Below are 25174 nucleotides of genomic sequence, written 5' to 3'. Positions count from 1 at the left end.
GCAATGAATCCAGCGAATCTTTGCTCTCGGCCTCTTGATCTCAAATCCTCCCTCTTTCGATCTCAACCCTAGAACCTTTTTATAACTTGAAATCGGGGTAGCGCTGGGCGCTATACTTTCTCATTTTTGTACCTCTTGATGTTGTAGCGCTTTAAAGCGTCAGACGCCCTAGGCTAGATTTTCATGCTTGTTCCCTCTTTGTTGAAAGCGTTGCTCTTATTTCTTCAATCTTGTACTTTTTTACGCGTTCTTCCTTCAAATCATTCTCTTTCTTTCCTACAATGCAATAACAATAAGATTATGAGTAAAATTGGTTCAAAATAATTCATATTTAATTCATTATAAGTTAAAAATGTCATATATTGAGTGTAAATTATTACTCATCATTATTGTTTCCTTTAAATTCTAATATAATGATGTGTTTTTCAGAAATGTATAACATATGGTGTTGTCTAATATCAGAATTAATGCAACATGATAATTTTTCCAATTAACTGTCATTTTAAATTTTTCCAACGCAACAATGGATGTTGAAAAAGGTAATAATTTTCATTCATTCATCTCAAAATTTTTATAATCTGTTTTTATAAAATTAAATTTCCATTTATTTCAAAAATTGGCATATATAACAAGGGTAATATCTAGAATGACATTTAATTTTATAGAAAAATATATAAATTCATATAAAAACAAAATAAAGAGTGTCATCCGCTCCTTGTCAAGCATGGAAGATTTGATCTACTTAAACAATGAAGGGTCAATAATAAAATATTATAATACTTAACCAAGGAGGGTCAATAATAAAATATTATAATAATTAATAATGAACAAATATAATATGAAATCCATAATTATAATATAAAAATAATTACTTAAAATTTGATATTTAAACCCGAGAAATAGCTATTTATACATTAGTATTTTTTAATTATGCCCATTTATTTTCTCGGTTTTTGAATTAGTTATCAATTTAATATATTAATATATAATTGTTGAACATCCCTTGGTGATTTATATTTTATTTATTTATTGGTTCGTTTAGTTAGACTAGATAAGAAATTACTACTACTTCTTATCATTTATATGGATGATAAATTTTATCCATTAGGGTCAAAAATATCAAAATAGTCATCTATTTTTCACGTTTTTAGCTCCTAGTCCTCGATATAAAATCCATTATTTCGTATTTTTTGTCCTTTGGTCCCTCCGATTGATGGATACTGCTTTTTGTTCTTTCCGTGATGAAAACCTGGAGGGACCAAAAAGATGAAAAATGTGTAAATATAAGGACCAAAATAGCGATTTTTTATCGCTAAATGAGAAAATTATGCAAATACTAAGCGCTAAAAGGACGGATTTTATATTAGAGGACTAAAATGGCGAAAAGCATAAAATATAGGGACTAAAAAGGGCAAAAACTTAAAAATAAAGGGGACGATTTTGATATTTACATCTATCATTTACTTATTGATCTAAATGCTAATTTTTTTGTTTTTAAAATATTTATTTTTATATTTTTATTTAGTTGGAATATTTTTTTATTTTTTATAATTTATAATGAAATTTCACTCATATATTATTTTATTTTTCTTAAATAAAATGATGTATTTGTAAAGTATTTATCATAACATATTAATGATTTTTTTAAAATCTGATTTAGTTAATTTTTGTTGTTATATTTATGAAAAATATACTTTTTTTTTTGTAATTATATATATTGATTATAAATTGAAAAATAAATATTAATAAATATATATGGTTTTTGTGGTTTGAATGAAAATAATAAGTATTAAGTATTATCAAAAATAAATCCCTAGCATTATGACTAGGTTGACCCATCCAAGTCAACTGGTTCATGGTCAAACCGGCCAAATCACAGGCTTAGCATCTGGTTTTTTCATACCCGATTCAATGGGGTATGCTGGATGGCAAATAATGCATGTATAATATAGTAAGAGACAAAACATCAACTCATGAAACTACACTAGAATATACGAGCAAAAAAAAGTAACTTTCACTTATAAATTTAAATTTAATAATATGATTACAACCATGTAAGCGGATTCTTCTGCGAGTGCTTCAATTCCTCAAAAAAAATCACTTAAAAACAATGATAATTGCATGACCATCCAATCGAAAACTGATTGAAACGTTGAGGTTCCGATTTATTTATGGTTCTACACATGGCCAATTGGTGCTTAGGTATCGCGTGAGAAGCAAGCGTTGTGTTTTGCACGTGACACTAGATAATAAGTCTTTTAATTTGGACCAATGGACCTTAAAATTAAGTCCCCCATTAATGACTAAAGCATGTAAACAAAGGCTTGTTTGATGATGAAAAGGGTTGTCGAGTATATATATTTATATAATTTTATATGAAAATTTAATATATTCAAATAACTTGTATACCTCATGTTGAAGTGGGTAATTGCTAATGTGCCATTGTAAACGCTGTATTTACCAATCCGCCCTTCTTTTTCCTATTAATTTGAAAAACCTATTAAAAATATTTATTTATCTTAAAGTTTTAAATTTTTTTCCTAGATGGATGAAGAAAAAAGAGTGAAGGTCCTTTTGATCTTTTTATTAAAAATTTAATTAGTTTTTTAGAATAAAAATAAATAAGGTAAAAACAATGTTTATTTATTTATTTATTCATTAGTGAAGAGTCTTGCTGCATTTGCTGTCCTTCAATGTTGTGCCTTTAATTGGTTTTCCCAGAATGTTCACGTATGATGAGATCAGAGTCTTCCAGAGTTTAAGTGGTAATTTTTGTATTGAGTTTGTTGAAAATGTCTTGTAAAAACAATATATATATATATATATATATATATTGTTAAAACAAGTTGTCATTTGTAGCATATCAAAATTAAAACAATATATATATTGTAAAAACAATACGAGACAAAACACTTAGATATGAACCTTATTAGAGCAATGACTCCAAGTATCATGTTATAAAGAGCTCTGTAACTAAATCAAGGCAAAGTTATTTCCAAATAAATATATGGTCAGAATTTGATCAGGAGACCCCATCTATGGGGGACAACCATTGCCAACCTGACAACCAATGCATTAATCTTCAAAATACTAACTAGCAAGACATTAAAAAAGAAAAATAAAAATATAGGGTGAATCATAAAACACCAAATTTATCCAAAATCCAACGGGCCCAATCAACTTCATTGTCCTACATGTTGATGAATTAGATAGAATTCAAATGGTTCAAAAGAAAATGAATAAGGACTCTACTATAGGTTATATATAACCAGCAATATATATCGAGTCGCCTGATATATATATATATATATATATCAAACACATTTCTTGATTATGAAAAATGCATTTATAAGGACCAAAAAGAGTTGTATACTACAATAGCCATTTGAATCAACACAGACTAAACAAGTCCAGAGTTCATCTCTGCTCCAAAGACATCTACAGAATAAGTCCAAAACTTTTCATGCTAGTTTAATTATATTACTTATGTTAATTTTTAAGAATCTTTATATTGTATGTAAGATATCCATATGAGGTTATGATGTTTAATTGATATTGAATGTGAACAGAATATGAAATATTGTGAGATATTTTTGTGGAGTAACATATCTCGAATTTGAGGTGCTTTGAACAAATGCCTGTTGGCATTCTTTATAATTGGTTAATGTATTAAAATTGTAAATGATGTTGTTATTCAGCTCTTTCTAGTTCATTAATGTTGAGTGGATCTTAGTTTTCAGGGAATGAAAACCACCAATGATTTGAAGAGCAAGACTCCATTTTAACAATTTGACATCAAGGTTCTCAAATAAGATGTATTTGATTTTCAATGTCTGACAATTCATTGCAGCAACATGAAAGATGAAGAGTGCATTGCTGAAGGATTATACACTCAATTTGAAAATGAGATCAGGTGATATTCTCTAATGAACATCACAACCTCCAAGCTATGCCCATTTCATGTAGTTTGATGGGACATAATTGAGCCAAGAAGCTGTTTTAAGTTATCTCAATATTTCAAATTTTAATTTAAAGTTAATGATACTTTAGCAGATAAACAAAGACTGTACCTTATTTATAAAAAAAAAACAAGAGCCAATCTCTCTGTTGTTCATCACTAGTGTCTTTTATTTTTGGTCTCAATCCTTTTCTTTTGTTATTAATCTATATAGAATATTGTCACTTACTGGACAGTGTACTTTTCAATCAAGTTTTCCTGATCAGCCAGTTGCTAACGTGTAATGACACACATAATTAAGTATAAATGTTATGATTTCTTCACCATGATCACTTAGAATATATAGATTATTGTCTTATAATACCCATACGCTCCAGAAACCATATCAGTGAGATATTCACACCATAATTTTTTTAGACAGTTGTTCTACAAAATTAATTATGTACAAATTATTTGTTCGGCATAGCAGAATAAAGCATATTGAGTATCATTTCCTCCAAAAAGGTAACAATAAAAGGAGAAATAAAGTTGAAGCATTGCAAGATAGAAAAACAAATTACATATATATTTACAAAGTCTCTGACATCGTCAAAATTTGAGGAGCTATGAAGTTTGCTCCAAGTATGCCCATAGTGCAGTAAGGATGAGTGTTAAAATTAAATGATTTTCCAAACTAGTGAAGAAAACTCTAACTAGATTTTGAAAATTTTCTAGAGCCTTGAACAAGAATGTCTAGATGTTATATAATAATTAAAAAAAAATATTAGAATAGTTTTAATTAGAAGAATGTATAGAAAAATCTAGAAATTAGTTTGTAAAAAATCAAAAGATTATATATAGAACCATGCACAAGTACTATGAATACCCCATAAGTTTCTTACTTTTGAAATCAAATATTGAACGAAGAATCTTTTGTCAAACTAGTCCTAAAAATTGTATATCTGTTTTAGAAAAAGCATTAAAATTGGCATATATAATAGAGCATGATGTCCACAAATTATATTTATATTCATAATATATATATACATATACCTGCGCAAATGGACCCATATAAAGAAAACAATAATGATAAAGAACATTATTACGCTGATTACCTACTTTTTCGAATAAAGTGGATAAACCACAAATTTATTAAAAAGAAGAGAAACGGGGAAAACAAAGTACATAGTGGCAACAACAAACAAGACAAGCTAAAGAAGAAAGGAAAGCTGATTTCCCTCATCGAGGATGAGAAAGACAAAGTATGATGAAAAATAAAACTAAGAAGAAGTAGGAAAATCGAAAGTCGGGTGAAGTCACCGTGCAGAGACACGAGCCACTTTCGGAAGTGAAACAAGCGGATTACTCTTGAGTCGAATTGGGCGCCATATCGCTGTGAAGTCGATGGACCCGGAGCTCGAGAAGTTTAAGGAGCGCTTTACCTTCTGAACAGCCTCAGAAGCTTCCAGTTGGTGGAGATCCGAATCTGCAGAAATCCAGGAAATAGCCATATTATCGCGTTTTAAGAATTGTAATAGAGAGTGGTGCACATATTTGGTTGAAAAATACGATTGTTGCGTTCCAACCAAAATATTCCGGAAAGATGAGCTCTGGAACAGAGATCCCAAAAATTCCTATGAATAGGATTTAATGAGGGGATCCAATTGGTCCAAATATTTGAAACTGAGGAAGGTAGAGTTTCAGAGTTAAGCAAACATTTGAAAAAGGACCAAATACGAACAGAAATGCCGCAGTTTATAAATAGGTGATCCACTGACTCTGAATTATTATGGCAAAGAATACAAGTGTCAGTGGCGTAAGGATTGCAGCCTTTTTTGAAAAGGTTCTCAAGAGTCAGGATTTTGTTATCCCATGCCTGATTACCTACTTTACTCTTGGTATAATTTTTTTTTGTCTTTCCTTCTTTTTCTCTGTTGTTCCCAATTGCCAATATAAAGAAAATATAACAATAACAAAGAATATTATGCTTATTTCCTACATTACTCTTGGTATAATTCTTTTATTTCCTTCTTTTTCTGTTGTTCCCAATTGGCAATATGAAGTAATTCATCACTGGATATCTTTATTCCTCCTTTCTTTATATCAACTTCTTGACATGCTTTGCTGCAAATGCAAGCAAGCATCTCTTTAGAACAGAACCATATTGAGAAGGTTATAAATATATAAATCATATTTAACTTTCTTCTCTTGATCACTACTGCTTGTCACCACTTGATCAAAACAAAAAAGAGAAGAGAGAAACAAATCAATGGCTGATGCTGCAGTGGGTTTTGTGGTGGAGAAACTTGGTAATCTGATACTGCAAGAAGCCAGCAATTTGTACGGAGCGAGAGGAGAAGTGGATTGGTTGAAAGGAGAACTGGAGGCAATGCAGTGCTTCTTAAAGGATGCAGATGCAAAGAAGAACAATGGTGATGATGAGAGGGTCAAGAACTGGGTCACGAAAATGAGAGATGTGGCTTTTGAAGCTGAGGACATCATTGACACTTTCAAGTGGATGTTGAAGGGTCAAGCTGCGTAGACAACAGGGGCAGCCTGGTTGCATTGGTCTCATCAAGAGGTACGTTTTACAAACACCAATTTATTTACATGAATATGAGCACTTTTCTTATATTTTTTTTTTTTTTTTGAAATACTTCTATGAAAAACACCAAACTTTTAGCTTTGAGAAAAAAAATACTTATTTTCTGAATTCAACACTTATAAATTAAAAAATATATATATACAAGAGGGTATGCTTTTTTATTTCTTTAGTCAAAGATTTATTGGTGAAAAAAAAGTTAAATCTAACATGGTTTTAGTTTTATAGATCTAATTTTTAGTATTTAGATTGACTTATAAAAAATATATATATAACTAGTGAAATTGTTTTTTTCAAAATTTATTAGGTCGGTGTTTTTAGAATAGACTTTTCATAGAGTTTTGAAATTGAATACTGGGTTATTTTTTCTTGGATGTAAAAGTCTTGCTAGACTTGCATATAGTACATGATGACCTATTCTCAATTTCTTTCCCACATTCTCATGAGTTTTTAATCTAAGCTAAAATTAACTAAAATTAATTGAAAGTATATATAGGATGAGTAAGATGAATATCTCAAACTGTGGAGTCCTTAAATTTCTCTAAATTATTTGATCAAATGAAATTCAACTATAGATGCGTTAAAAAAAAATTGGAGCAGATAGGTATAAGAAATAACTATGATTTTTTTCTCCAGGTTTGTATTTATATTTGATGAATTGGTCAGTAAACGAAAGATTCATGTGGATGTTGAAGGGATAAAAACTAAGTTGCAGGAGCTATCTCAAAGTAGATCATTATATGGCATTGAAACAATTGGCACAACTAGTCAGTGTAGAAGTCAAGGCGTGATTCCTATATTGCCCCACTGAAAGTGATGACATTGATATGGTCGGCTTTTGATGATGAGAAGAAAAAGATTGTGCAAGAGTTAGTGGACACAAACAATACAAATCGGTCAGTGATCTCTATAGTGGGTATGGGTGGTCTAGGAAAGACCACACTTGCTAAATCTGTTTATAATGATTTTGAAGTTAAGAGAAGTTTTTGATATATTTGCATGGGTAATCATATCTCAACAATATACCATCCATGAGGTTTTTGAAGAGAATCTCGTCGAAATTTCAGCAACTCCATCACTGACACAATCCAAGACCTCTCGGTTGCTATTTCCGAAAAAAATTGAAGAAAGGCAAGTACTTGATTGTTCTTGATGATGTTTGGAAAGAAGATGTATGGAATGAATTACTAAAAAGTCTTTCCAAATGTTAATAAGGGAAGTAGAGTTATTATCACTACTCGCATCACAAATGTTGCTATGATTGCAAATCCTACTACCAAACCACATGAATTGGGTTGCTTAGATGAAAAGGAGAGTTGGGAGTTGTTTCTTCGCAAGGTCTTCCCAAATCAAAATATTGAAACATGTTGTCCAACATATTTGGTTGATTATGCTCATCAACTTGTTCAAAGGTGTGGAGGTCTACCACTAGCACTAGTAGTTCTTGGAGGACTTGTCTCAAAGAAACCACAAACCCAAGATGCATGGCGGAAAGTTGTTGAGAGCATGAAAGGGCAATTTGTGGAAGGTGGAGAAAAGTGTTTAGAAATAATTGCATTGAGTTACAATGATTTGCCATATTACTTGAAATCATGTTTTCTTTATTTTGGTTGCTTCAAAGAGGACATGACTATTTATGCAAAAACATTAATTAGATTGTGGTCAGCAGAATGTTTCTTACCAGTGAAAAATGGTAAAACCACAGAAGAAGTTGGATTGGATTGTCTAGAGGATTTGGCACAAAGATGCAGGGTCCAAATTACTAACCGGGAATATGATGGCAGTGCAAACAAATTACAAATCCATGATGTCTTGTGTGATGTGTGCATTAGTGAAGCCAAAGAGAATAGATATTTTGAAATCTACAAGAATAATGACACTGTAGATTATGTGACAATGTCAAATACACCCGACGACTAGTCGTATGTAATGAGATTGACATTTTAAACTATTCTAACTCAATGTTGCAGGGTCTATTTTGCCTTGGATATATTAATCATCCTTCGGATTTCAGAGCTGTGAAAGGACAGCTTGCCAGGTTTAAATTATTAAGAGTGCTTTGTGTGGATGATATCTCAGGCTTTCCTAGTGAAATCAAATCATTAATTCATTTAAGATATCTTCAATTGTTTGCTTGGAGTATTCCATCATGGATTAGTCATCTCCGCGATCTCCAGACTTTTGTTCTTTTTAATTTTCATAGTTTAAAAAAAATACCAGATTCACTCTGGACAATTGGCAATCTCAGGCATGTTTATCTACAATGTACATCAACGGCTCCTCCTCCAAATATGGGCAATAATGTACCAAAGAATTTGCAGACTTTAGAAGGGGTAAATGCTGGATCATGGATAGGGAATGCACTTCCAAGGCTCACAAACCTATGCGAATTGAGCATTAATGAAGTCTCTAATGATCATGCCGATGCCCTATCTTCATCACTCCAAAAATTGGGTCGTCTTGCCTCCTTTTCTATAAAGAATGATTCTGATGATGGAAATGAAATTCCTTTGGACAATATCATTACTGCTTTTTCCAATCAACAATGCCTCAAGAAATTGCATCTCGAAGTAAGTTTAAACAGCAAACAGCTTCCACACAATGATGTATTTCCTCAACAACTTTTGAAACTAACGTTGTATAATTCTAAATTGGAGCAAGACCCAATGGCAACACTAGAGAAGCTGCCACGTCTCAAATATCTACTACTCTATAATGCATATACAGGCAAACAGATGATATGTTCGGCAACAGGTTTCCCTCAACTGTTATCCTTGAGAATTTCGTGTCTTGATGATCTTGAGGAGTGGAAGATTGAGGAGAAGGCAATGTCATGCCTCAAGTCTTTGGATATCAACACATGTGGAAGATTGAAGATGATTCCAGAAGGACTGAAGAATGTGCCACTTGATCAATTGAAGTTATTAAGTATGCCTGAAGAATTCATGACTAGGATTAAGGAGAATACAGGAGAAGACTAGTATAAGATACAACATGTGCCCAACATCTCCATTTATTAATAATATTAAGTGAGTTCCTTCCTTTATTTAATTATTTGGTATAACTTTAATTTATGATATATATATATATATATATGACCTTTCATCTTAATTAGAATTAACTCTCATCTTGATATTTCAGCTTATGCAGCGGCACAATGGATAAATATTCAATTGTTAGGCTAATGTTAGCTACCTTCAAAGGTAAGTTTTAATGTTTTATTAATTTTTATTTACTATGTTTTGTTATCAAGTAATTATCAAAATATCAAAAAATCAAAATTACATACAAGGATTATTTGTATAGGAGCGGCGTGAGTGAGGAGTGCTTTTGGACTTCAAAGGAGCTCCATATTAAGTCAGCGAGTAAGGAAGCAGGCATGAAGTTTCTTTTATATATATATATATATATGAATTGTACTTCAATTGATGTTTTTGTGGATGTTTGTGATTTTACTAATGTAATGTTATATGAGTTTGATACTTTGTGGTTATATATTGTCACTACGCAATTTTCTATTTATAGAACCGGATAAGTAGAAGGGTTTTTTATAAACCGGCCACATTTAGAGGGTGAAAAATTTTCTCCTTGTAGAGCCGGTTTTAAAAAATTGTAAACTCTCTCTCCCATTCTCCCCATAAAATCCATCTTCTCTAGCGCACTCTCTTTTGCTCTCCCTTAAAACCCTCATCGTGCGTGAGAAGTAGCGGCACACCACCGGAAACTCCACCAATGACCTTTACGTGCACTGGAATGACGCTATCCATCACCGGAGCCGCATAATCAAAAGTTTGGTATGGAAGCACATCGCCGAATAACATCTCTGCCCCCTTACAATTAGGGTTTGATTATGAGTCCATTCTAGGGCAGTGTTGCGAGATGCCGATAGGTTTCATGACACTGCCGGTGGGGATCGTCGGGCCACTCTTGCTTGATGGGATGAAGTACTATGTGCCGATGGCGATGACTAAGGGGTGCTTGGAGAGTACTAATCGTGGTTGCCATGTTGTCTTGAGAGATGGGATGACGCGTGCACTGGTGGTGAGGTTCAAGTTTGTATTGAGGGCCGCAGAGTTGAAGTTCTTCTTGGAGGTGGCAGAGCATTTCGAGACTCTCTCCATAGTGTTCCACAAGTGTTTGTCTTAATTCCTCTGAGAAAATCTTTTTTTTATTTCTTTCCTACTCAAAACCAGGATTTTGATTTGTCTTTCCTTGATCTTTTGATGAATTGTGTTATTACTGTTGTTTTGGATTTTAGATTGTTTTCTTCTGGTAATTCAGTTTAATTTTGGTGTTTTCATTCCAATTCATGTTTTATCTACTCTTTGTATTGCCCTTTTTCTGATTTCTCTGTGTTAGCTTGTCCCTTTTTTTTATAATTGATGCTTTTCATAGTTTTTGCATGTGGGGAGAGGGATGTCATTCTCTTTTGGTTGCTGGCTGAGCGTTTTGTGTGTTATGTTTTTCAAGCAAAACTTCTGACTTGTTTTCAGGAATCATTCATGTTTTGTTGGCATCCATGAAAAAAAAAAGAAATTTATCATTTTCTCTTATCTAACTCATGTTTTTAATCAATTTTTTGTTCTCTTAAAGAAATTTCTCTTTGTCCAACTCCAATTCCAGCAGTTCAAGCAGGTTTGCAAGGCTTCAAGGGATCCATTGCTCGTTGGTAGGGTGAAAACTCTGCATGAGATTCAGCTACAGCACTAGAGACGCCATGGGGATGAACATGATGGTCTCTAAGGGAGTATAGAATGTCTTGGATTATCTTCAAAGTGACTTCCCGGACATGGACACAATCAGCATGTCTGGTTAAATTTTTTTCTCTATTTAATCATGGTTTTCTTTTTGGTTATTCTTGGTTGCAAAATTGAAGTCCAGAATCATCAAATTGTCCTATAGACAACAGTTATTACTACTAATTAAGACCAATAAGTTGGTGTTTTGTTGTGTTTTCCTATGGATTTTCTTTGTTTCATTAGATTAAATTTGAGGAAAAAAACCAATGAGATTTTTATGTTATTTTATGGATGTTAAACAGTGATTTATTTATTTTAGGAATTGGGATGGGATGTCAAAATTTGGAACTTTGGAGCTTGCTAGTGGTTTGGGTGGGAACATCAAGAAGCAGGAAGTTCAATCTGTTGTACAACAGTAATGTTTTGGCATACTATTTCTTTAATATATGTTGTTATCTTTTATTTTTTTAAAAAAATATTTAATTTGATCCATGTTGTAATGAGGTGATCAAATGATAGATTCTAATATGGTTCTCATAGGAATTTGTGCTGTGTTATTCATGTATTTAGCACAATAATGCATGGATTATTAGTCCAAATATTTTTGGAGGTTAAGAGTGGATCACTATTATATATATATATATATTATATGTATATTCTGTTCTTAAAGTATTGTTGTTATTTATGACTTGTGCATAGTTAAATCTATCAATATCTTTAGTTGAATTTCAGGTTCTAGCACATTATGTAAATTTATATTACTTTTGCCTTCCTCTGGTCTCTCAAATATTTGTGTGTGCTATTTTTTTTTTTTGTTATTCTTACTGCAAATGGACCATATGTTTGCCATGGTATTTTGATGAGCCTTTATTTTCTTAATATTAATTTGTACATGTTGTATTTGTTATAATCAACCAGTGTTCTGTGCCCTATTTTTATTATGTGAGCTTATTTGTGTCTTTTTAGCTGAAATTGGTGTAAGGATATGAGTTTTAGCTCTGATTTGATGCTCTGCTTTGAGATTTTTGAGTTATATTGCTGAAATTCATGCAAGCATTGGATTTTTTTTCTTTAGTTTTGTTTTTTCTTCCATTTTTAGGCTGTAAATTGGACGACATGATGAGGATCTAGGATTGACTGTGATATGAAAGCAGTGCGAGAGGGGGTTTTCTCCGTTGAATGGCGGAGCAATGGGCGGTCGGGAAACCCGAAAGCCGGCAGTCGCCGCTGTCCTTCTCCTTCTCGATGTGATCTTGGTCTCTCTGATCATCATCTACGTGCCTTGTAAGGAGTCCCATCCCTCAATTCCGTTGTCTCACATTCTGATCTTTGATCCTTTGTTTGGCCTATGTCTGATGTTTTTATCTTTATTCATAGATACAAAGATAGATTGGGATGCGTGCATGTCTCAGGTAAGGAGGATTTTCAAGGCTTTTGATCACTGGATTGTCTTGCTTTGATGTTTGTTTTGGGATTTTAAGGGTTTTGTTGTGTTCGATGGCAGGTGGATGGGTTTCTTGGAGGAGAGAGGGATTATACGAAGCTGAAAGGGGATACAGAGCCTTTGGTTTATCTGTCTCTGTTTTTTTATGCTTATTTTGTCATCCAATTTGTGACTGGTAGGCAGGTATATCCTGCTCATGTGAGTGTTCATTGACCAGAAAAATATTGGAAAAAGGATTCTCAACTTTTAGCAAATTGCAATCTAAAAATATTGTATCTAAGTCTATGATTTCTAAATCTTATGCAGAAATTTTAACGAAGCTATTACTGCTGTAGAAGACACCTTACTAGTGTGTGGTCAACCAGACAACACAAGCTCAGAAAAATAAATCTAGGTACCTTTAATTATTCCTCTTAAGAAAACTTTCTTAAAATGACCGTTTTCTGTTTTTGCAAATCCAATTACCTTGTTTGACAGCTGTTGCCCTTGGAGAAATAAGGTGTGGTCACTGGATGTGTAATGATCTTACTGCCTGTGAGAATGGGCAATGAATGAGACAACTTCATGAAAACATTGATTAAAACATGATATCTTCTTTGGATTGTTATTGTCACAGTCAATTGGATTCATTTTGTATTCACTTGTTATCATGAAAGACTTTTCTAGAGCATCATCATTCAAACCTCCAGTAGTATATAAATATTATTGCTTATATGGATAATTGATTTCTCTATCATGCAAATATAAGGGATGATGTTATTAGAACTAAAAAAATTTGAATGAAATCACATAGCATGACACCTTGTAAGCACTAGCTCATGGCTTATATTATGGATTTTGATATTCATAATGTCACATTGTGGATTGTTAATTAGGACTCATATTCCTTCCTTTTTTTCCATTAATGGTTGGGACCCCAGATGACATGGCACATTAGTTAGTAATTAGTATATTCACTTGAAGAAATGTGGAAGGTTTACTCCTAGAAAGAAGCATCTGAGGGACCCTTTATTTAGAAAACCTTGAGGTTGTGTCTTTTATATAATAATAATAATAATATAGTTGTATTCTGATTAAATAATCACTTAAATTGGACACTTAAATAAACTGAAATCAAAATTCTTATGTCTAAATGCTCATGCTTCTATTTCATGTCTAATTTAACCAAAAGGAATTTTCTGAAAGATCAGTTTACCCATCATAAATATTATGTATTGACTCCAGTTTCATAAATGTTTATCTGGCTGTTCTGTTTATATATCTATATTCTTTTTGACTTGTTTGCTTTGGGTGTTTTTGATACGGTCTACCGTTCTAATAATGTATTGTATTTAATGCAACAGATTCTTTGACCAAGACTGCTCCAGGTTATTCTGGGGGAGAAAATTGCTCCGAAATCAAGTTTTCCTAATGGATTTTGAGGTCCAATATATGCCCTCTCTTTAACTTTCACCATCATATATGCCATTCAATTTGTTCGTGTGGGAATAATTGAAGATTGCTTACTTATCTTGTGACTGTGACTTGATTATGTGTGAATTCCATAAGACGATGTACGCACAGATTTAACTTGGTCTTTTATTCAAGTCATCAACTAGATGATTTTTGGTTGGAAATTTGAGTATGCAAGAAATAAGGGGACCTAAAGTAGAATAAAATTTAAGAACTTCTAAACTACATACATGATCTAAATACATACAAAAAGAAAGAATAGAATAAAGTTACAGCTTCAAACATGTGAAAGAACGAAGTAGAATGATTTAGGTAGAACCTAGTCAATTTATGTTTGAGATAGGTTAGAATCATGCTTGGGTTCTTTTTGTCAGGCTTGCAATATGAAAATTAAAAATTTGAGATAGGCTTGTCAATTATCATTTTTTTCTCCTCCTTTTTCCTTAGATTAGACTATAAAAATAAGTTGTTAAATAATAAATTTTTAAAAAAATTCTACTTAAAATATAAGTTTATATATTATATAAATTAATTTGTGAAAATCAAAAACTAAAACATAGATTTTTTAAAAAATATATATATATCTAGATAAAGTAATAGATTAAAGAATAAATTTTTGTAAATATATTTTTTAAAAATTATTATGTTTTAGATATTAAGGATATAAAATTTGATGTTTTAAATTAAAAATAAAACGAGAGAGAGAGAGAGAGAGAGAGAGAGAAGGGAGAAGGGAGAGGGGGCAGAAGTTCACTGGGAAGAGGGGGGCGACCACCCTCTTCCTCCGTCCCTGAGTAAAAGGGAGAGAGGAGGGAAGAGGGGTCCGCCGGCGACGTGGGGCGGTCGCCCCCCTCTCCCTTCGCCCTTGGCTCTGATGTAGTTATAATTGCCTCTTAACAATTGTATATGGTAGAGGCGGTTGTAACCGTCTCTAAAAGCATTAAAGGAGTTTAAAAATTATTAGCTTTGGAGGTGGTTACAACCGTCTTTATTACATACAATTTTTAGAGGCGGTTATAACCGCTTCTATAGTGAATCCTTACCCCAATGGTTGATGCAAACTGGCTCTAATGTGTAGAACCGGTTTAGAGAAGGGTTAAAAAAAACCATCACTAAAGCTATGGAGGCAGTTAAAACTACCTTTATAGGGTTTGAAAACCGCCTCTAAAACCCTTTTTAGTGTAGTGTGTTTATTACTTTTCACCTCAAAATCACTACAAGAAATACAGGAAAAAGCAACGGATTTTTTCGTCGCTAAAAACTACATTTCTGTTGCTATAAATATTAGCAACGGAATTAGCAACAGAATCATTCCGACGGCTATTCTCAAGTCACCATTTAAATTCTGCCGGTATTATAAAATTCCGTCGTTATTTCTTATGTTGTGTCGACGGACACTTTCATTGCAAACATAAGAAGTCCGTTGTTAATATAATAATAAAATATTCATTTTTTGATGGTTCACAAAATTCCGTTGCTATATTTCCGTTGCTATTTTTGTATAGCAATGCACTATTCCGTTACTATTATTGTTATAGCAATGAAAAGTTTTATTTTACTAACAATATTTTTCTTATTTTAGCAATGGTATGTCCGTCGCTATTATCTTATTTGTAATGAAAGTTCCGTTGCTATGTCTTCATTACCTAAAAAAATCCATAATATTCCCATTGATATTTTTCTTGTAGCAACAAAATTTTGGTTGCTAGTTTCCTATTAGCAACGGATTTTCTTTTTTTTTCCGTTGCTATATTTTTTGTTGCAATTGAATTTCCTTTTTTTCGTTGCTATTTTCTGATAGCAACGGAATATTGGTTGTTGTTCTCCTATTAGCAACGGATTTTCTTTATAGCAACAGAATTTCGGTTGTTATTTTCCTATTATCATTTGTCATTTGCAACAGAATATTCGTCGCTATTTTTTGTTATTGATTATCATAGCTATTAGCTACAGAATTTATTCTCACACAACTTGCACAATTTATTACACAAATGAAAAAAAATTGTCCATACAAATACACAAAATATAAATTATCCATACAAAAGATCTATAAAATAAATTCTCACATTAAATATCCAAAATCCATTATTTCATTCATACAAAAAAATACAAATAATCCATACAAATGATCCAACAATCTTTCAGTGATCTACTCTCTCAGTACCTCCTCCAAGTGAGACACTCTCTCAGTACTTCCTCCAAGTGAGACGGAGCTAAAAATACAACAAGTTGCAAATGTTAAATGTGCTATTGATAATATTTGAATGAGTTTAGATAGAGCAAAGACCTTACTATTATGTTGGAAAACCCGAACTACTGCACCTGATCCTCGAGAACCATTGACAATAGAGTTATGATTCAAAGAATCACTGATTATCAACCCTCCCTGTGAATAATCAAGATAAGCAAAAATTTTGCATTTCTTACATTCTTAACTCTAATCTAGTAAAATCAGACAAACCTTGCTAATCAGAGCATGAATAATAGTAGAGTTTGTTGCATAACCCATGCCAAAAAAAATGGTTTCCGGCTTTCCAACAAATCGAGCAACTAACTCCAATTAAATATGCAGCTTTGTAGTTCCTGCAAAAGTTCTCAAAATTAGCTATGTTGTAAAACTGCTAAACATGTATTCTCAAACATAAACTGCAGGAATACGGATTTTTACCCGCATTGGCACAGACGATGTAGGTACTGGGTGAATACTTCTTCATAGACTTGATAACTCGAGGAGTGCAGTATTCGTCTGCAACAGTGAAGCCAAGGTAGTTGTATGATCCTAGATTGAGACATTTAGTAGTATTTGTGTTATGTCTGCATTGTAGCAATTCACAAGTACATAATTATTATGCGAGCATGATGTTAACACAAGAAAACTCAGTGAAATGTGATATACTCACTCCAATGTCTTGTTATTTTCATTCAAAAAAACGTTCGAAAACATCAAACCAAGCATTCAGTGCACTTGCAATCGGATGACCAAAACAGCCTTGGCAAGCAGGAAAAAGAAACCAAGGATTAAAATACTTCAAATCAAATTGAATTGAATATTTTTCTTAATGGCATTTCTCTAGCTATCTAATGTTTTGGCTCAAAAGAGACATTGAAATAAAATTCAAATTAGAGACTAAGGATGCAGAAACTCAAACACCACATATAACTCAAGTCAGCAATTATAAATATTTATAAGACTAAATATTTTATTTGAGATCACACTCCACTAAACTCTAACTGAAAATACAATAATGAACCACACATTTCTCATGACGATCTAACTGAACTTCTAACTGAAGCAATGTTGGACATAACCCATCTTCAAACACATTTCTCCTTTTCACAATGCAAATTTCCCATGCAGATATCACGATTAATTAGGTCTCAACACAAACTTTTCTTTGCAGCCTATGCATCACAAATTATTCACATATGTAGCTCTTTGCACAAAACCAATTTGTCAGAGTTTAGTGCTTCTTCTTTTCTTAATTATCATGGATTTTAAATCACTAGAAACCATACAACTAATTAATCATGTAAATCTATAAAACTCTAAATTCACTATAAAATTCTCAAAACAAAACAAGTGTCATATCTCGAAAACAATTTCTTAGAAAAAAAAAAAACCAGTGTACATGGCACACTGTTATAAATAGCAAAACAATTCCTAATATGTACCATTAGAGAATAGACCTCATCCAAAAAAATTGAAAGAAAAGAAAACAAATAGGATCTAAGACAATGCATTAATAAACAAAAACCAGAAGAGGAGAATTGAGATCTGATTATAAATCAGTAAACTACTCAACCATCAAGATATTTATATATGGGATCTTTTATAAAATCAACAAATCCCAAATAACAAACCCGTATTTCAAAAACAACACAATCAATAGAAAAATAAAAATGTAATCTAAAGAACACAAAGCCCATAAAAGAGAACAACTAAGTTTCAACACATATGAATATTATATCATTAATGTGAGCTCCAAATAGATACCTACTTCATGATCAGCCATATATATATATAAATATATATATATATATTAAAAATTAATATATTAAAATAAAAAATGAATAAGAATTATATTAAAAATACAATCTCAACAAATTCTTTATCTGCTTAAGAAATATTAACATTAGTTCCAACTAAAAGAATATGTTCCTCAATTAATAGAGCTACTAATCTAAAATGCGAACTAAAGATTTCCATCCACTAAACACCACTAAAAAACTGAAGACAAAACTAAAGACAAAATGAAGTGTTACATACCTAGCAAAAACAACTTCAAAGTTGCTCAATTCAATTAGAAAAAGCTTGAGACAAACCTGTTGCCTCGATTGATGGTTGCATTAGTCTGAATACCACCAGCTGTGGGAGAGACAGAGCTAACTGTAAAATAAGAAATTACAATGAAAAAAGCAAAGTAAGAACCTATCAGTACAAAATTCTTGTATTGGCATGTTCTATTTTTTTTTTTTTTTTTGGGTCTCAACTTTTTACATGTTCTTCAGGCAAGCAAACTGTAATAGGACATGGTTGAGTTCTGTTTAAAAAACAATAACATGCTAGCTTTAATATGTAATTCTGAGTGTTCTTTTTAATATAAAATAAGACATGACAGAACAATACAAACCTTGGGCCAATTGCAAGACTGTATATTGATGAGATGTGAAAGATTTGTCATGAAGGAACCTGAAAATGAAACCAGAGACAAACTAATGTACTATAGTGACTCTTTTGTTAAACTTGTGACACCCAAAGTTCCTACCAATTTAACCATATGTTCCTTAAATCTCATCATTTTATTTGTGGTTGTCCTTCTTCCTATCAATATGTTCCTTTTACATGCTTTACCTATTCTCATTTACAAGTTTAACACCTTCACTTTTAACTAATTACCTGCTAAATGTAAAGACTTCCACTTATATTCATTTTTACTTCTATGTCCGTGTGTCAGGGGTGTTAGTTAGTTATATATAAAAATAACTGTTAGTTTTGTAAGTTGGCTTTTTTGTCTAAGCTTCATTGGATCAAAGAGGAAATAGAGGTTGTTCTTGGTTATATTAAGTTTTAGATGAAGTAATCACTACATTCATGGTCATGGTTGCTATAATTTATAGATGGATGCACTGTTTAATTTTAGAGAAAACGATGAGTGAGAATTCTTTCTCAGAAGAGAGATCCAATCAAAAGATTAAATCAAATCATACAACAAATTACTTCTAAATCTTATGTTATTGTGATGGGCGCATTACCAGATTGAGCTCGCAAGAAATCCCAAATTCTTTCAATGCTATCTTCACATTGGACCATGCTTGTTGCAAATACTTCTCTTCAAGAGAACACATCATCAAACCCTAATTTCAAAAAGGAAGAGTGAGTTCAGCTTAAATGAGCTTGAAGGAGAAGCCCATGCCTTGGTATTAGCGGAGAAGGAGCTGACTTCAAGCATCCCTCCATTGTTCCACGAGGGATCGAACTTCTCCACCTTCTAATGATCGATGTTGTGGTCGTCATCCCAGGGCTTGGGCTTGTCATGCTTCCCCTTGTGCTTCTTTGCCTTCTTCTCCACTTCTCCTCCGACATCGGCATCCTTGGATGCTCAAGGGTTAGGGCTCCGGCGAGTGGGCGGAGGACGGTGGTGTTTGGCGAAGGGGTTCCATGGACAGAGAGCCTCCGAAAGGTGTCGGTGATGAGGCGAGGGAGGCAATGGCGGAGCATGGTGGAGGAGCCGCTGATCTAATGTAGAAGAGCCACCCCATACAAGAGAGAAAAGAGAAAATAGAGAGGAGAGGGAGAGGCTTGCTTGGATGAAGTGAAGGATGGGTTAGTAAAGTAATGGAAAGGAAGGGAAGGGAAGGGAAGAGAAAGGAATGATTGAATACATATCTTGCTTGTGGGAATGGAAAATAAAGTAAAGGGCCGTTTTGTTCGTGGTAATGTAAAAAGATTACCATGTGTTACATGGTAATCTAAAAATATTACCACGTTTGGCGATCTGTACAAGTGTTTGAATCCTGACTGGTAATATCACATTACTCAACTTATAAATATTACTTAAGAAAGTCAGTAATCCCATTACCACCAAATTCTAGTATATCTCTGGATCACGCAGAATCTTATAACTTTTTATATTTTAACAAATAAATTACCATGACAACCAAACAGATAATGAATTATTCCCGATAATAAGAGTTCCCAACCAAACATGGTTATATTAAATTACCACAATATTCCCAACCATATAACATTTCCACTCATATTACCATGGTAATCTCGTTACGTGGTAATATGTCATTACCACGAACCAAACGGCCCCTAAAGGGTTTTCACTATTTTGTATTTGGTTTGGAAGTAGATCAAAGTAAGGTTATGTAATATTATTTCATAGTTTTTCTCAACCAAACATGGTTATATTAAATTAATTTTTTTTCACAATTCTATTAAAATTTTACCATAGTTTTTTTTAATAATATTTTACGTTTTAGTCCTTATAATTTTTTTAAAATTAAAATTTTCTCACAATCCTATTTCCCAAATCTATAAGAATTCGTAATGAAATGGATATAAGAGAAGTCAGTCAGCAGCAGCGTTGTGGTTTATGTCGAAATGAAGGTCATAGTCATCGGAATTGTCCTAATGCACCTGGTCCAAGTAGTTGTTCGTAATATGTAATTGTCGTAATTTTTTTATAATATATGTTCATCCGTTTAGAGTATGATATGTATTTTTTTTTTTTAATTGAAAATGATATATGTTAGAAAGAATTTAAATTTAAAAAAAAATATAAAGACTTAAATGTAAAATATTATATTAAAAATCATTGTAAATTTTAAATAGGGTTGAGAGAAAAAATTTGAATTTTAAAAAAATGATAAGGACTAAAATATAAAATATTATAAAAAACCATGGTATAATTTAAATAGAGTTGTGAAAAAAACATTAATTTAAAAAACTATAAGGACTAAAACATAAAATATTATTAAAAAAACTATGGTAAAATTTAAATAGAATTGTGAAAAAAATTAATTTAAAAAATTTATAAGGTTATAAATGTAAAATATCATATATAAAACTATTATAAAATTAAAATAAAAATTTAATAATGACCCATGTGCAAAAAAGTATCATGCTAGTACCTGCATGGTACTTTTTGTGCATTTTGATAATTAATTTAAAAAAATATAATATTTAAAGAAAAAAAAAGTCAGAAAAGAGAAAATAAATGTCATATAAATATATTTTTAAAGAAGTTAAATAATAGAATAAAAAAATAATGTTCATAAGGTAGCGGGACTGAGTGACAGCTGAGAATGTTGGGCAAGGACAAAAGTACTCGACAGCAGCAGAGATGAGGTATGGCAAGATGGTAATTTTCTTGGAGATAAGGGTAAGATGGTAATTTAGTGGAGGTAGGTAGGACAAAGATGTCTGCGTTGTGGGTCCACATTGAATAAACTATTAAACACATAATAATAAAAAAATTAAAGTTTAACATAAAAATGATACGCAGCACACATGGTTATGGATTAATATTAAAAGTTAAAAATCAGTTTAACATAAAAACTGTATTTATTTTCGAACCATCTTTTGATATCCTCAAACGAAGAGCATGTCATATGGTCAACATACTCTTGTTCAGTCTTATAAAAGAAAAGACAACGGTTAGGGCGTGTTTGGTTGGCGTCATTTAAGGCTGAAGTGACCGAAATCATGACTTGAGCTTGACTTCCAATTGTTTGTTTCGTTGTAGTGGTCTGGGAAGTGATGATGTGACACCTCCAATACACCCCCACTTCTCCCCTTCGACTTCCCAGAAAAAAACTCCGAAGTCGCACTTCGGTGGTTTTTGTAATGTTGGCTGATGTCTCCACTTCCGGCCTGCGAACCCACGTGACCTTGCTATTATCACCTCCTCGGGTTTCGTTAGGGTTTTCCCATTGTCTTCTCGCCTTCTTGCCTAGAGCCCTTCACTCGCCGTCTCTTGTATTCCTTCTCGTCTCTCCTGAGGAGGTCACCGTTTCTTCATCCGTTTTGTTCTCTTCTCTTTGCAGGTTAGGAAGACAGCATCCTCTTCACCGCGTCTTCACCGTTGTTAAAATATTTTTTTTTCTGATTGTTTTTTGCTGGAGATACGGCTGAATACATGCCAGCAATGCGTTGTTCTAGTTCGTGTTACTAATTTTTGTATTGTTTGTGCAAATGGCCACACTTGGGTTGTACTTATACTCGAAAATAATGTAATAATGTAAGAACATTGCCTATCTTTGTATTATGGAATAGTTCAATCATAATTCAATGAAGGGATTTGTTCATTTCACCAATTGTAGTAGTGGTGTCACTTTATTTACATTTGGGTACAGTTATGAATGTGCAGTGTAAACCAGTTGTATTTTAATTGTGATGATGTCGTCCTCCTAATGACCCCTTGTATTGCATAGTTTTAATTGTATATATTATTCCAAAGTATTTTGTTGTTGAAGTTTGAAATGTGAACATATAACTATCAATGCATTATGGTTATCTCAATAGATCACCTTCAAAGGATATGGTTAATATTTCTGTTAGTATGCCAATAAATTAACAAATCAACGCTAACTTATCCATTTTGCATCGATAATTAAAATTGAAAGTGCTAATACGTACAAATAAAGTTATCAAGATTAATAAATAATTTCATAAAACCAAAAATTTTACAATTGTGTCCGGCAAATTTAAGTTTGAAATTCATATTTAATTACAAACCCAACAAACAAAAAAAATTAAAAAAAATAAAAATTATAAACAATTACAAAAATAAGTTTAAGATGTAAATGTACAACAAAATTTAAATAGAAAACCAATCAACAAACAAAATTTAAAATAAATAAATAAATAAATACAATTATAAATTAAGTTTAAAATTTAAATTTAAATAACAAAACAAATCAACAAACAAACCCAAAAAAATAAAAATAAAAATAAAAATTTAAAAATATAACACATTCTTCCCACATACATGAAGGGGTAAGCTCACCATATACTGAAGTGGTGATTGGATCTCCACTCGTGCAAAACCAAACACCACTGAACTCCCCGGTGACCCGGGCTTTGGACTTTTCACTTCCTTTGTCCAAACACCGAATCGATCACGCTGTCACACTTCCCACCGCAACCAAACACACCGAACTAGTGACTTCACCGAACTCTTTACTTCCACCGAGTCGCCACTTCTGGACTTCAGACACTTCGGTGGAACACTTCCGAACCAAACACGCCCTTAGTCTGGGGGGATCATTTGGGTTTGATCAAGACATTATTATCAAAATAACCAATCAAATGAAATGCTTGATTTTTATAAGTGAAGATACTATTCACATGGAAATGACCAAAAAATTACACCGACAGCATCTTCAAATGTTAACATCTGAAAATATTACCATCTGAAGCTTACCAGTCTTTTCCAACTCTTTACAGCTGGATGTCACTGGCAACAATTAATTTAAAATGAGCTCCATCTCTTGTTTACCAGATAGTGCAGACAGGCTGAGTTTGCGCATCGTTGGAGAAACTTGATAATCTGTGTTACAGCACAAGAGGAATAGAGAGAGAAGCAGAGAAATAAATAATAAATTTGAGCTGTTCAATTTTTTAAAAAAAATCTTTTACTGTTATTTATAATTTGATTTATGTCCAAATAATAATGGCTTCTTCTGACTTTCTGACATTATTGATGGGGGCGTTTAAGCATCTTAATTTATATATAGGACAAGGTCTTTGCCAATGGACCTCACATGCAGGTGAAGGCATCTGCAATTAGAGGGACAAGGGCTACGTAACCTGGTCTGGTTCAATCGTTATTAATTTTTTTAAAATGTTTTTATTATTTATCAAAAATAAGTGAACAATGCTCGGAATTGAACCCGTGAGCTCCGTCTCATGGAATAGAAATAATAATAAAATTAACAGGTCCACTTATTTTTATATGATATGATGTTGATGCTGATAAATAACAGTGAAAATTAATTAAGATTACATGCTCAATTGGTTTTAGATTTTTTCTTAAAAAAAAAATGAAACCTAAATGGTTGAACTATTATAAAGATGTACCATATGTTGCTTTAGTTGTATTTATTCTAAATTAAAAATAGAAATATCAAATCTCAAATATTTATTTGTCCGATTAGATATTTACTATAAATTTATGGATTTAATAAATACCATGATTCGCAATTACAAAAATGAGTGAGTTGCATATATTTATTTGCGATATTAGACTACAAAATTTTTATTATTATGCTTGCCATGTAATTGCAAAGGTTCAAGTTGATTATTTTTTTCAATTTTTTAATTTTTTATATATAAAAAAAACTTAGTTCACATATCTGTAAAGAAATTAAAAATAATTTTGAATAAAGCACATTAATTCAAAATAATTAAAAATAAATTACAAAAAATAAAGAACTTCCACTTAATTAACTTTCACATGGTTTTCTTACTGTTGTCATTAACTTATCTTCATCGAAGTTAAGTTCTCATTCTACTTTGGCTTTTGGGTTTTTGATATATTCATCATATTATTGGTGAAAAAACTTATAAATTTCTAAATTTTTCATCTCTATTTTTTTTTCACCAAACTTTGCTACACTTCCGCTAATTCATATAAATTTAAATTATTATTTTTTGTTATAACAATTACAATCAGAAAATATTGTGTTTAGTACGTTTCATTTTTTTATTTATTTTCAAAATTTTAGTAATAATAAGCACCAAAGTAGTCGGTTGGCCTAATGAGTTAGCGAGCAGGGTCACTAGGTAGGGAAGATACAACCTCTTGCTCAGTTTTATAAAACTTGGAGTAAAATTGGATTGCATTGGTACAAAAAGACAGAAGAATATTAATTAACAAACTCTTGCTCAGTTCTAGAGGTGCAAGTGGGGTGGGGAATCCCCATTCCCCACAAGGATCCACCCCGACGAGATGGGAATTCTTCCAAATAGTGAGAAGTGAGGTAGGGATTCC

The 25174-nt window shown here is 32.2% G+C and overlaps 2 protein-coding genes and 1 pseudogene across 5 annotated transcripts; 2 read left to right on the top strand and 1 right to left on the bottom strand.

Moving 5' to 3' along the window:
• Window positions 1-7784: 7784 nt before the first annotated feature.
• Window positions 7785-9934, top strand: LOC120282244 (probable disease resistance protein RF9). Its single transcript, XM_039289012.1, has 3 exons — window positions 7785-9568; window positions 9681-9742; window positions 9846-9934. The coding sequence occupies exon 1, from the start codon at window positions 8501-8503 to the stop codon at window positions 9518-9520; it is 1020 nt and encodes a 339-aa protein (XP_039144946.1). The 5' UTR covers window positions 7785-8500; the 3' UTR covers window positions 9521-9568; window positions 9681-9742; window positions 9846-9934.
• A 1160-nt stretch (window positions 9935-11094) lies between these two features.
• On the top strand, window positions 11095-14351 carry LOC120282259 (dol-P-Man:Man(5)GlcNAc(2)-PP-Dol alpha-1,3-mannosyltransferase-like). 4 transcript variants are annotated; one of them, XR_005542922.1, is made up of 7 exons: window positions 11095-11345; window positions 11598-11693; window positions 12378-12562; window positions 12656-12690; window positions 12783-12920; window positions 13029-13116; window positions 14066-14350. XR_005542922.1 is itself a non-coding variant. In XM_039289036.1 (5 exons), exons 1-4 carry the CDS (start codon window positions 12469-12471, stop codon window positions 13035-13037), a joined length of 276 nt encoding a protein of 91 aa, XP_039144970.1. In that variant the 5' UTR covers window positions 12145-12468; the 3' UTR covers window positions 13038-13116; window positions 14066-14351. The 4 variants fall into 4 exon arrangements, 1 of the variants encoding a protein (XP_039144970.1); XR_005542918.1 differs by having other exon boundaries at window positions 11095-11350; window positions 14066-14347; XR_005542921.1 differs by lacking the exon at window positions 12656-12690 and having other exon boundaries at window positions 11095-11350; window positions 14066-14345.
• A 1868-nt stretch (window positions 14352-16219) lies between these two features.
• Window positions 16220-20031, bottom strand: LOC120282250 (annotated as a pseudogene).
• Window positions 20032-25174: the final 5143 nt, after the last annotated feature.

The sequence above is a fragment of the Dioscorea cayenensis genome, chromosome 3, assembly GCF_009730915.1.
Source record: "Dioscorea cayenensis subsp. rotundata cultivar TDr96_F1 chromosome 3, TDr96_F1_v2_PseudoChromosome.rev07_lg8_w22 25.fasta, whole genome shotgun sequence".
NCBI lineage: Eukaryota > Viridiplantae > Streptophyta > Magnoliopsida > Dioscoreales > Dioscoreaceae > Dioscorea > Dioscorea cayenensis.
This window is presented reverse-complemented; position numbering and strand designations above follow the sequence as displayed.

Coding starts and splice junctions, on each gene's coding strand:
- LOC120282259 (XM_039289036.1), top strand. CDS start 12,469: ATGGGCGGTCGGGAAACCCGAAAGCCGGCAGTCGCCGCTGTCCTTCTC. Junction 12,563..12,655: donor GATCATCATCTACGTGCCTT/GTAAGGAGTCCC, acceptor CTTTATTCATAG/ATACAAAGATAGATTGGGAT. Junction 12,691..12,782: donor GGGATGCGTGCATGTCTCAG/GTAAGGAGGATT, acceptor GTTCGATGGCAG/GTGGATGGGTTTCTTGGAGG.
- LOC120282244 (XM_039289012.1), top strand. CDS start 8,501: ATGTTGCAGGGTCTATTTTGCCTTGGATATATTAATCATCCTTCGGAT.